At 42.1% G+C, this 13,068-nt stretch overlaps 1 protein-coding gene across 3 annotated transcripts in view; it reads left to right on the forward strand.

Moving 5' to 3' along the window:
• ccdc90b (coiled-coil domain containing 90B) overlaps positions 1–13,068 on the forward strand; it is a 39,951-nt gene that overhangs the window by 2,172 nt on the left and 24,711 nt on the right. For 2 of the 3 annotated variants that reach the window (XM_043691639.1, XM_043691640.1), the window contains exon 2: positions 5,216–5,335. In XM_043691639.1, the coding sequence (XP_043547574.1) occupies positions 5,216–5,335 (120 nt within the window). Of the gene's footprint in view, positions 1–5,215; positions 5,336–13,068 lie in introns of those variants that run through there. The other variant, XM_043691641.1, reaches the window with a different exon arrangement.

Consider the following 13,068-nt stretch of genomic DNA (forward strand, 5'->3'; position numbering starts at 1 on the left):
CCCTTCTTAAACAGTGGCACCACGTTTACCAGCCTCCAGTCTTCCGGCACCTCACCTGTGACTATCAATGATACAAATATCTCAGCAAGAGGCCCAGTAATCACTTCTCTAGCTTCCCACAGAGTTCTCGGATACACCTGATCAGGTCCTGGGGATTTATCCACCTTTAACCGTTTCAAGACATCCAGCTCTTCCTCCTCTGTAATCTGGACATTTTGCAAGATGTCACCATCTATTTCTCTACAGTCTATATCTTCCATATCCTTTTCCACAGTAAATGCTGATGCAAAATACTCATTTAGTATCGCCCCCACTTTCTGCAGCTTCGCACAAAGGCCACCTTGCTGATCTTTGAGGGGCCCTATTCTCTCCCTAGTTACCCTTTTGTCCTTAATGTATTTGTAAAAACCCTTTGGATTCTCCTTAATTCTATTTGCCAAAGCGATCTCATGTCCCCTTTTTGCCCTCCTGATTTCTCTCTTAGGTATACTCCTATTTCCTTCATACTCTTCTGAGGATTCACTCGATCTATCCTGTCTATACCTTACATATGTTTCCTTCTTTTTCTTAACCAAACCTTCAATTTCTTTAGTCATCCAGCATTCCCTACTCCTACCAGCCTTTCCTTTCACCCTGAAAGGAATAACTTTTCTCTGGATTCTTGTTATCTCATTTCTGAAGGCTTCCCATTTTCCAGCCGTCCCTTTGCCTGCGAACATCTGCCTCCAATCAGTTTTCAAAAGTTCTTGCCTAATACCGTCAAAATTGGCCTTTCTCCAATTTAGAACTTCAACTTTTAGATCTGGTCTATCCTTTTCCATCACTGTTTAAAATCTAATAGAATTATGGTCTCTGGCCCCAAAGTGCTCCCCCACTGACACCCCAGTCACCTGCCCTGCCTTATTTCCCACGAGTAGGTCAAGTTTTGCACCTTCTCTATTAGGTACATCCGCATACTGAATCAGAAAATTGTCTTGTACGCACTTAAGAAATTACTCTCCATCTAAACCTTTAACACTATGGCAGTCCCAGTCGATGTTTGTAAAGTTAAAATCCCCTACCTTTACCACCCTATTATTCTTACAGATAGCTGAGACCTCCTTATAAGTTTGTTTCTCAATTTCCCGCTGACTATTGGGGGGTCTATAATACAATCCCAATAAGGTTATCATCCCTTTCTTATTTCTCAGTTCCACCCAAATAACGTCCCTGGATGTATTTCCAGGAATATCCTCCCTCAGCACAGCTGTAATGCTATCCCTTATCAAAAATGCCACTCCCCCTCCTCTCATGCCTCCCTTTCTATCCTTCCCGTAGCATTTGTATCCTGGAACATTCAGCTGCCAGTCCTGCCCATCCTGGTCCACGTTTCTGTAATTGCTATGATATCCCAGTCCCATGTTCCTAACCATGCCCTGAGTTCACCTGCCTTCCTTGTTAGGCCCCTTGCATTGAAATAAATGCAGTTTAATTTATTAGTCCTACCTTGTCCCTGCCTGGCCTGACTGTTTGACTCGCTTTTGTTCTGAACTGTATCAGTTTCAGATCGATCTTTCCTCAATATCTCCCTGGGTCCCACCCCCCCACCTTACTAGTTTAAATCCTCCCGAGCAGCTCCAATAAATTTCCCTGCCGGTATATTAGTCCCCTTCCAATTTAGGTGCAATCCGTCCTTCTTGTACAGGTCACTTCTAGCCCAAAAGAGATTCCAATGATCAAAAATGTGAATCCTTCTCTCATACACCAGCTCCTCAGCCATGCATTCATCTGCTCGATTCTCCTATTCCTGCCCTCACTAGCTTGTAGCACTGGGAGTAATCCAGAAATTACTACTCTTGAGGACCTCCTTTTTAAATTTCTGCCTAACTCTCTGTAAACTCCCTTCAGAATCTCAACCTTTTCCCTTCCTATATCGTTGGTTCCAACGTGGACAATGACCTCTTACTGGCCCCTCTCCCCCTGAGAACATTCTGCACCCTCTGAGACATCCTTGATCCAGGCACCAGGGAAACAACACCATTCTGATTTTTCGCTGTGGGCCACAGAAACGTCTGTCTGTACCTCTGACTACAGAATCCTCTAACACAATTGATCTCTTGGAAGCCGACATACCCCTTGTTGCATTAGAGCCAGTCTCAATACCAGAAACCTGGCTGTTCCCCTGAGAATCCATTACCCCCTACATTTTCCAAAACAGCATACCTGTTTGAAATGGGTATATCCACAAAAGACTCCTGCACTAGCTGCCTACCTCTCTTACCTTTCCTGGAGTTAACCCATCTATGTGACTGTATCTGAGACTTCCCAACTGCCATCCATCACATACTGTTGCTGTTGCAAATTCCTCATTGCTTCTTACTTTCTTTCCAACTGATCCATTCGATCTGATAAGATTCGCATCCAGCAGCATTTATGGTAGATATAATCCGCAGTAACCCTTAAACTCTCTTTAAACTCCCACATCTGACAAGAAGTACATATCGCTGTACTAAAGGCCATTTTTGCTCCTTCACAATCTACAGACCCAGAAAATAACACTACCTTATTCCTGTACAAAACACTGCCCCAGGTTAAATTAATAGTTATAGCTTATATTTTAAGTTTAATCAAGAGACATATCTCCAAAAACATATAATCAAGAAAGAACCCACTCTACGCACTACTGCAGCCTTTCTATTGGACACACTTAAAACAACGATTAAATTATCTGACTCTGTGCTGTGAACTTCGCTCAAACCGGTTCCTCCAAGATTAGTTGTGAATTTCACTGTTTGTTAATTTTCCCAGATGCACTCCAATGTCCGGCGACACATGAATTCAAAACAGTAAAGGCAGTAACTGTGCAGGTTCTCTCTCTCTCCTGCACTGTCCTCACCATGTGCTTCCTTTGTCAGTTCTTCTCCCTTTTAAAACTGCTGTTGTTTTGACTTTTTTTTTTCCAAAGTTCCAAAACTATGGAGAAGGATTTGGAAGCAAGAGAACTTGTGAAAATAAATAGCTATGGATTGAAAAATGTTCATATTACAGAGGAGGAGGAGGAGTTGCTGAATGTCTTAAAATGCATAAAGGTAGATAAATCCCCTAGACCTGAATAGGTGTACGCTAGAACTCTGTGGGAACCTAGGGAAGTGATTACTGGGACCCTTGCTGAGATATTTTGTCTCATCGATACCCACAGGTGAGTTGCCGGAAGACTGGAGGTTGACTAATGTGGTGCCACTATTTAAGAAAAGTGGTAAGGAAAACCCAGGGAACTAAAGACTGGTGGGTCTGACATCGGTGGTCAGCAAGTTGTTGGAGGGAATCCTGAGGGACAGGATTTACACATATTTGGAAAGGGAAGGACTGATTAGGGATCGCCAGCATGGCTTTGTGCATGAGAAATCAGGTCTCATTAATTTGATTGGGTTTTTTGAAGAAGTGATGAAGGTAGTGTGGTGGATGTGATCTATGTGGACTTCAGTAAGGTGTTCAACAAAGTTCTGCATGGGAGATTGTTCAGCAAGGTTAGATCTCATGGAATACAGGGAGAACTAGCCATTTGGATATAGAACTGGTTCAAAGTTAGAAGACAGGGTATTGATGGAGGGTTGCTTTTCAGACTGAAGGCCAGTGACCACAAGGATTGGTACTGGGTCCACTGCTTTTCATCATTTATTTAAATGATTTGGATATGAACATAGGAGGTATAGTTGGTAGGTTTGCAGTTGACACCGAAATTGGTGGTGTAGTCGACAGCAAAGAAGGTTATCTCAGTGTACAATGGGATCTTGATCAGATGGACGGGTGGCCAAGGAATGGCAGATGGAGTTTAATTTAGATAAATGTGAGATGCTGTATTTTGGAAAGACAAATCAGGGCAGGACTTAATGATTGTTGATGAACAAAGAGACCTTGGCATGCAGGTTCATAGTTCCTTGAAAGTAGAGTCGCAGGTAGATAGGCTAGTGAAGAAGGTGTTTGGTTTGCGTTCCTTTATTGGTCAGAGTATTGAGTAAAGCAGTTGGAAGATCATGTTATGGCTGTGCAGGACAGTGGTTGGGCCATTTTTGGAATACTACGATCAATCTTGGCCTCACTGCTGTCGGAAGGATATTGTGAAACTTGAAAGTGTTCAGAAAAAATTGCGATGATGTTGCCAGGGTTGGAAGCTTTGAGCTATATAGCAAGAGTCTGATCAGGCTGGGGCTATTTTCCCTAGAGGGTCAGATGCTGAGGGGTGACCTTTATAGAAGTTTATAAAACCATGAAGAGCTGGGTAGGGTGAATAGTCAAGGTCTTTTTCCTGGAGTGGTGGAGTCCAGAACTAGAGGGCATATGTTTACGGTGAGAAGGGAAAGACTTTAAAAGGGACCTGAGGGGCAAACTTTTCACACACAGGGTGGTGCGTATATGGAATAAGCTGCCAGAGAAAGTGTTGCAGGCTGGTACAATTAGAACATGTAAAATTCAGCTGAATGGGTACATGAATAGTAAGGGTTTAGAAGGATATGGGCCACATGTTGGCAAGTTGGACTAGATTAATTCAGGATTTCTGGTCAAAATGAACAAGTTGGAGCAAAGGGTCTATTTCTTTGCTGTACAGCCCAAGACTATGACACTGTGTCTCTTTTTAGACACAAGAGGCTTGCTTTTCTGCCTCTCCTTGTCTGCAGGCATGCTCAGGGGAAGGTGTGTATGGCAGAATATCTGGCTCCATTTGAGGATTTGCCCTGAGAGCTGATCTTATGCCGCTTCACCTCAAGGAAATGTGGGACCTGCTGAAGATGCAGAATGCACTGTGCTTAGAAAGTGCTCCTTGTATCATTCAGCAGCAATCAACTGTCAGGCCTGTGCAAATGTATGAATCCTTCTGCTGTAAATGGAGTAGATCCCTGTTGCTGACACCTTTAAAAAGAACAAAAGATGAAAAAAATCAACTTTCTGCTCTCTATTTTCAGTAATTTAGTTTTTTTAAAGGGTAGTGAATCTTTTTATGGCTACTATATATTTTATTTTCAGTAAACAATCGATGTATCTTCAACAAAATAGAATTCCTAAAGGCTGTTCTTTCCCTAATGTAACCAATTCTGCCATACTATAGAGCAGACAGAAGTCATACAAGACCTTTGTTTCAAAAGTAAATTGATTACATATTTTATATATTTCTGGTCACTTATCTAGAACACTAGATGAAATAAGTCACACAAAGCTGATCTTTTTTGCTTGTTTGTAGGTTTTTCCACTGCTGCTGTGATGCGCACGTACGATATTAGCAAGGCTGAACCGTTGTCCAAGGAGCAGAGGAGATTATGTTTCGATACTCACGCTCTAGTTCTGGAGCTGGAGAATAATGGTGAGTAAAACACAGCACTCCTGCTAAATGTTTGAATTTTATTGTATCCAACTTAAAATTAGACAAGATTAGATTCCCTAGAATGGAAACCGGCCCTTTGGCCCTACAAGTCCACACCAACCCTCCGATAAGTAACCTACCCGGACCCATTCCCCTACCCTATATTTATCCCTGACTTGGCAATTTAGCCAATTCACCTGACCTTCACATCTTTGGATTGTGGGAGGAAACCCACGCAGACACAGGGAGAATGCGCAAACTCCACGCAGTCGCCCGACACGGGAGTTGAGCCTGGACCCCTGGGGCTGTGAGGCTGCAGTGCTAACTATGGAGCCACTGTGCTGCCAATATTCTGCTGATGATCAAAACTAACTGTTTCATTCTGTGCAGATGGGACTTGATATTTTGTTTTTCTTTTTTTAAATTACAAGAAGTTAAATTAGGGCAAACAGAAGAAGAATAAGTTTCTAAACTCATGAATCTGCCTAAGCCCATCACTTTCAGACCTCCAGATTGTCCAGTCTGTCTCACCCTGGAACTATACAGTGGCAACAGAAGTGGTATTCCCCACTATATGGATGTTGCTGTCAATCCAAAAAGTCATTCTGCCTACCACACAAATGAGTAACAGACATCACGTCCCTTCAGCTCTTTGAAACAGGCAGCGTACTCAACCAAACATGTGCTTTCAAAATTCAGAACATGCTCTCCAACATTAGATGTGAGCCTGTGATTGGGCAGCACTGACTGAACAATCATGAGTGAGCCAAGAATTATACTAATAACCAATTTAAGATTATCTGACAAGCTTACAACACTGCTCACTTACATTTGCTAAAAGCTACATATATTGATTTGTAGGGGCTGGGCTTCTGCTAGAAGAATGAATTTGCCTAGTTATTGTACTTTTACAATTAAACAGTTGTATGGGTGACACTTTCCTGATATATTCTCCAAGGGGTGTTTCACCCAACCAGGGTGCATTTGCTTTTTTTCTTAACTTTCTAAAAAAAAAGCTGAGGTGGTAATCAGTTGAGGCAGTGCCATGGAGAACGCATCAGGAAACAGAGTCCATTTACCCACAAATCAGCACCCCCCACCCCCACCCCCACCCCCAAACACCATTTCTCTTACAATGTAAATTATCCTTCCCTTTGAAATTCTGATATCTGTCTTGATGAGTGAAAGATGAAAAGCTTAAATATCATGAAACAGAATTTTGCAGGGTGGGGGCGAAGGTTGGGTGGAGACAACCAACCAACATTCCTTGAAGATGCCTACGGGTAGTCATGACATGCTGAAGATGGGCTCAATTGGTAGAAACTGGGCCTTCTGTCCCTCAGTGGGAGGAAATCTCACCCTTTCTGGGGTTGCTTACCAATGTGCAACAGCTCTGGCAGCACCAGATCTTGGTACTGGGCACTATCTGGAATGTAGGCAGGCCCGGGAAGAAAGATCCATGGATTGCATACCAGGTAAAAAGAGACATTGGGTGGGAAGATTTAATGACCTTAGGGAGGGGATGGAGAGGTGAATTTTAAATTCCATGTTGGAAGAAGGAAGGGTATTGGGTGCTATCTTCTGGACAGGTGCTCCTGATGCCATAGTAGTATACCACTTCTTGACTTTTAAAAATGTTTTGCACAGAATTGGCAGCATGCCTCCATGCCATCCATTTTAATGGCAGGAGTAGTGTATTATTGGGGTCAATCAGATCAAACTCAAAGGATCTTTAATTATTTATGTACATATGTTAAGAAGGCTGATGATATTTGACACATCCACCCTCTCTATTTGGATGTGTCAAATCAACCCTTGCAACATTCTTGTAAATCTTTTCTGAACTCAAACTCAAAGGATCTTTAATTATTTATGTACATATGTTAAGAAGGCTGATGATATTTGACACATCCACCCTCTCTATTTGGGGGTTCGCGGTCGTCTAGGGGTTGACTTGGAAGGTGGTAGGCTGTTCACATGCCCTATTCAATGTTGAACCTCTCCTACCTCTCCCCACTCAGTACTGAAACACATGTTCTGGGCATGGCATGGAAAATCTGACAGTATGTCACTTTTTCAGAAAAAGTCAAGTTCCACTTGTGTTCTGTACTCTTAGGCAACAATAGATTAAGTTATCACAACCTTTTAACTTGAATTTTTGGTGATTTTGTTTTGTTTACTTTCTGAGGGGCTTAATGGAAGATCTCCACCAAGTTTTTACATGTTACCTCCTCCAGTATATTCTCTCATCTTGCTACCTTCTCCTCCTCCTCATATGCTCTTTTCTTACAGCTTCACAGCCTTGTACATTGTAAAAACTGAGGTCAAGGGCTTCTTTAGTATCTCTACCATTTCCTTAATTCTCCATAGCAAAGATTCCTTTTAGTTTACTTACCTAGTCCACTTCCTTATGATACTTTCCACGTGTTTTAAATTTTTATTACAGGTGGTCTTCCTGTCTAGTCCCTCATGACTTTATAATCCTTAACAAAAACACTGAAAGCACTGCAAGTGCTGGAAATCTGAAACAAAAACAGAAATTGTTGGAAAATCTCAGTAGGTCTGAAGTATCAAAGGGTCATCGGACCTGAAACATTAATTCCGATTTCTCTCCACAAATGCTGCCAGACATAGAGTCATAGAGATGTACAGCATGGAAACAGACCCTTTGGTCCAACCCGTCCATGTCGACCAGATATCCCAACACAATCTAGTCCCACCTGCCAGCACCTGACCCATATCCATCCAAACCCTTCCTATTCGTGTACCCATCCAAATGCCTCTTAAATGTTGCAATTGTACCAGCCTCCACCACTTCCTCTGGCAGTTCATTCCATACACATACCACCCTCTGGCCTAACCAATGTCCTGTACAGCGCAACATGACCTCCCAACTCCTGTACTCAATACACTGACCAATAAAATAAAGCATACCAAACACCTTCTTCACTATCCTATCTACTTGCGATTCCACTTTCAAGGAGCTATGAACCTGCACTCCAAGGTCTCTTTGTTCAGCAACACTCCCTAGGACCTTACCATTAAGTGAATAAGTCCTGCTAAGATTTGCTTTCCCTAAATGCAGCATTTATCTGAATTAAACTCCATCTGCCACTTCTTATACTTGTCCAAATGCCTTTTAAATGTTGTAACTGTACCTGCATCTACCATTTCCTCTGGCAGTTCATTCCACATACAAACCACCCTACATGTGAAAAAAGTTGTCCCTCAGGTCCCTTTTAAATCTTTCTTCTTTTAAATCTTTCTCCTTTCACCTTAAAGTTATGCCCTATAGTTTTGGTCTCTCCTACCCTGGGGGAAAGACTTGCTATTCACCCTATCTATGCCCCAAATGATTTTATAAATCTCTATAATGTCACTTGGAATTGTTCTGAAGAAGAATAATATTGAATTCAAAACATCAACTCTGTTTCTCTTTCCACGAATGTTACTAGATCTGCTGAATTTCTCCAGCACTTTCTATTTTTAATCCTGCTCAGCATAGTTTTGTTCCAGGGCGGTGGGAAAAGTTGACAAAGGAAGTAGGGTGCGGCTGGCAAACTATAAGATCCGACTTTGTTTACTGGAATATCAAACCAGTTGTAATAATGACTGCCAGGCACTTTGGCAATTGTATCTGTAGAATCGGTTGACAAAGATAGCCAGACATGTGTTTACTAACATGACCTCAGAATGGATGTTTGACTGGCCAATACACTCAGTCTAAAATGCATTGTTGACAAAGCTTGCAGGGAAATGATACTGGGGTACTTAGTTTGATTAAATACATTTGTTACCTTCTAATAAGCTAATCGATCTTTGAAGATTTTTCAATTTTTTTCATTCATACCATGATGCAATTAATTGACAACTTAGACAATGTAAGGCAATGTATTCCAAAGGGAATATTAATTTCTCTTGGTTCCTCACTCAAGAGAATGCTTCCCCTGTGGTTCGCCACTCATCTGGAGTGCCAGGAACCATGTCTACGTTCAAAATGGGCCCTACTCCATCAAAGTTGCAAGGTAATTGAAATACCTCCATGATGAATCTGGCAAGGGAGGAAATGCTGCATGTGGGTTTGCTACCCATACCTTTATCCTGCACACTAACAAAACTCGCTGCAAGTGAGAATTGAGGCAGGAGTCCAGGAATCATGCCTTGTCAAATATTTTTTAAAGCCTCCTCACTCAACCTGGCTCCACAGAAAATCCAGGCCTTAATGGGTTTATTCAAATCCCTATCTCTAATATCCTCCTTGTATATGTTGCCTATGTTCTCATTGTTTCCCATTAGTCTTTGACCCCTGTGCTGGCTATCGCATGTTGGGTGCCAGTGCTGAAACAGTCAACTTTAAAATTCACATCCTCCCATTCACGGTCACATCATTTCCTATTCATATACCCAGCCCTACAACCGTTTGAGAATTCACACACTGTTGTTTGTCACAAACTTGTTTCACCCCAGATTAGTAGCTATGCTTTCATCTGTTCATGGATTTCCCTCGTTAAGCCTCTCTGCCTCTTCAGCTTATCTTTCCTCTTAAGACACCTTTGGAAACATGCCTCTTTGACTAAGCTTTGACTAACCTATCCTAAGGTCTTCTTTGGATCAGTCTCATTTTTTGTCTGATCATATTCCTGTGAAGCATCTTTGATATTTTATTACATTAAAGGCATTATGTAAACACAAATTGTTGTCGGTGACCAGTTCAAATTGTAAGTATTTTAAGACCACCTAACTACATTAACAAACTAACCTTAAACAAAATGGGTGATAATGTAGTCTTTACCACCACCTGCAAGCAGAATATCGATGTAAGAAAAGTAGTTCAAACTAGTTTCAAGCTCCACACATGTAATACTGTATACTCTAGTCTGGCATGTTTTCCTATGTGTTTTGAGAGGTTCCTGCCATTAGGGTCCTTGAGTTTAAGAAGCTGAAATAGCTCTGGGAACTTGATGTTCTGTACGAGTGGTTATGATCATCCATGTTTTTAAAAAATAAAAATTCTTTGAACCAATTTATTTTGCCTCTGGTTTACAGTACCTATCCAAGAGGATGGGCAGTTAAGCAACTCTAAGGTTTTATCTCTGGCATTCTATACCAAACTGTGACCTGCCTAAGCAATATGTCAGCTATCTTTCTCTTTCTTTCAACCAGAGGCATAGTCATAGAGATGTACAGCACGGAAACAGACCCTTCGGTCCAACCCATCCATGCCGACCAGATATCCCAACCCAATCTAGTCCCACCTGCCAGCACCCGACCCATATCCCTCCAAACCCTTCCTATTCATATACCCATCCAAATGCCTCTTAAATGTTGCAACTGTACCAACCTCCACCACTTCCTCTGGCAGCTCATTCCATACACGTACGACCCTCTCCGTGAAAAAGTTGCCGCTTGGGTCTCTTTTATATCTTTCACCTCTCACCCTAAACCTATGCCCTCCAATTCTGGACTCCCTGACCGCAGGGAAAAGACTTTGCCTGTTTATCCTATCCATGCCCCTTTTTAAAAATTTTTTTCTGACAAATTTATTGAAATGCAGAAAACATATAACGGAACGTAATCAGTCATCCAAAAGATACTTTTTTTTTTAGTGTTTCAATTTTAAATAATAAAAAAGTTACAAAGCCAGAACAGACAGGCATTTCATATCCGAAACGAAATACGTTAATACAAATGCAGATGATTCATCTCCCAGCAAGTTGCAGTCAATTGTTTGATTTATTTGGTGCAAATTAATGACGGGGATTTTTGCAGCAATTTCCATAAACAAGAATCCTTGTTTTATAGCAGTTTTCTGAAGGATTTCTTAGCAATTGGTCTTTTTCACTTAATCTTGCTCCTTTGCGATCATTCCACACTGCCGCTGGATTCGTACTCAGAAACCTTTTCTCCATCCTTGATACGCAGTCTGTTAAAGACTTTTATCCAGAGCAGCCCCAGGAATTCTGCCCCAGTTTTATGGTGCTAGAAGAATAGCTGCGTCTTCCTGGATTTGAGCTCCATCAGAGCCTGTGCCATGTCCCGGTCCCCGTGCTTCTCCTTCTCCCAAATGATCCTTGCCCGCTCCGCGGCGTTCTCGTCCCCACTTTTCCTGAACAGCGCTTGCATCTGTCCCAGATCCATGTCCTGAAGCTTTCTTGTGGGACTTGCGGACCCACCTCCTGTTGCCATACCAAGCCGGACAAACAGGGCACAGAGCAGTGTTAGGCTCCATCCGGCAAGCCAGCTGGTCGCTACCGGTGAACACGCGAGCTCCAACCGCCCGTGCCCTGCCCTTGCTCTGCTGCGATCCACTCCCTACTTGATGTGAAGTGATTAGTCTTCACTCTGCAACTCTATCCTGTGCAAAAGACATTTAATCAAGGATCTACTGATTCCCCTCAGATGGATGCTAATAAAAAAACTAATTTAAAAAGACCTCCATTGGATTTGGATCAATATTTATCCACTAACCAGCACAAATAAACAAACCATTTGGGAATTATCATATTGTTGTTTGTGGTACTTTTCTGTAATGAGGTCAGCCAGGTCCACTTCATAGAATGAGTTTCCTGATTGTACCAGATTAACAGCCCCAATCAGGGAGCCCTGGCTGACAGATAACAACAAGAGTGTCGATCATACTGTTCACTCTGAGAGCTGGCCCTGAGGGAGCTGGATCAGTGTTAAAGACTCTACGTGTGTAAATAAAGGGTGATGTGGTGATGGGATACTGGTCTTTGGAGCTATTTCAGTGGCAATGGAGAAAAGCATGCTCCTGAAGAAATTCAGTTTTCTTTGAGTCGGGGTAAGCATTTCTCGCATCACGCTGTTATTTGGAAAGCTCAACTCGTTCGATCCTCCCTTCAAAGACTGGGTTCAGTATGTGGAAAGAATGCATTATTTTTCCACATTGAGGCAAATGAAAAGCAACAAGTAATTCTCCTGACAGTTTGTGGACCCAGAGCCTTTTCAGTTATTAGATGCCTATATTTCCCTGAGGCACCAGTTAGTAAAACCTATCAAGGGTTAATGGATAATTTCAGGAATATAATGATCCCAAGTTGCCTCTAATTCTGAAACCCTATCAGCTATACTCAGCAATTCAAGAACCAGGGGAATGTGTATCAAATTTTTAACCAGATTAAAATGAATGGCTGAGGCATGTGATTTTGGTTAACCCTTAATGAGATGCTGAGAGACCATTTGCTACGTGGGATTAATGATGCAACCATGCAAAAACACCACCTAGCTGAAGCCCAGCTGGACTTCAAACAGGTACTACAGCTAGTTTTTATCATTAGAAAATGTAGCAAGCTGAGCATTTGAGTTGCAGGGTATTCTGATGGAAGTGGACAACCTTGTCAGTCCGACTGAGCATCGGGAACACCACTTGAGAGAAGGCAATTGCATAGCCTTACTCAGGACATATCCTGAACAAAATCCCAAAACAAAGCCAAGCCTTGGCCAAATGGTTAAAATTTTCTTCAGGATCTGGGCTGGCAAGCCGTTGTAGTTGCTGCCAGAAAAAGGACTCAAAATAGCAAATGAGTTTCATTGGATCTAAATGGAGTAAGAGATCGTAAACCCATTGTCAGGGGAGTGCACATTCTGTGAAGTCCACCTACATCTGGTTTGGAACAATTAAATTGCTTAGCAACATCCAAATCAGAACCAATCAAAATAAACATCTGGTTAAATGGTCACCCAGGTCTAATGAAGGTCAATAGCAGTATGGC

Source organism: Chiloscyllium plagiosum, chromosome 6 (genome assembly GCF_004010195.1).
Source record: "Chiloscyllium plagiosum isolate BGI_BamShark_2017 chromosome 6, ASM401019v2, whole genome shotgun sequence".
NCBI lineage: Eukaryota > Metazoa > Chordata > Chondrichthyes > Orectolobiformes > Hemiscylliidae > Chiloscyllium > Chiloscyllium plagiosum.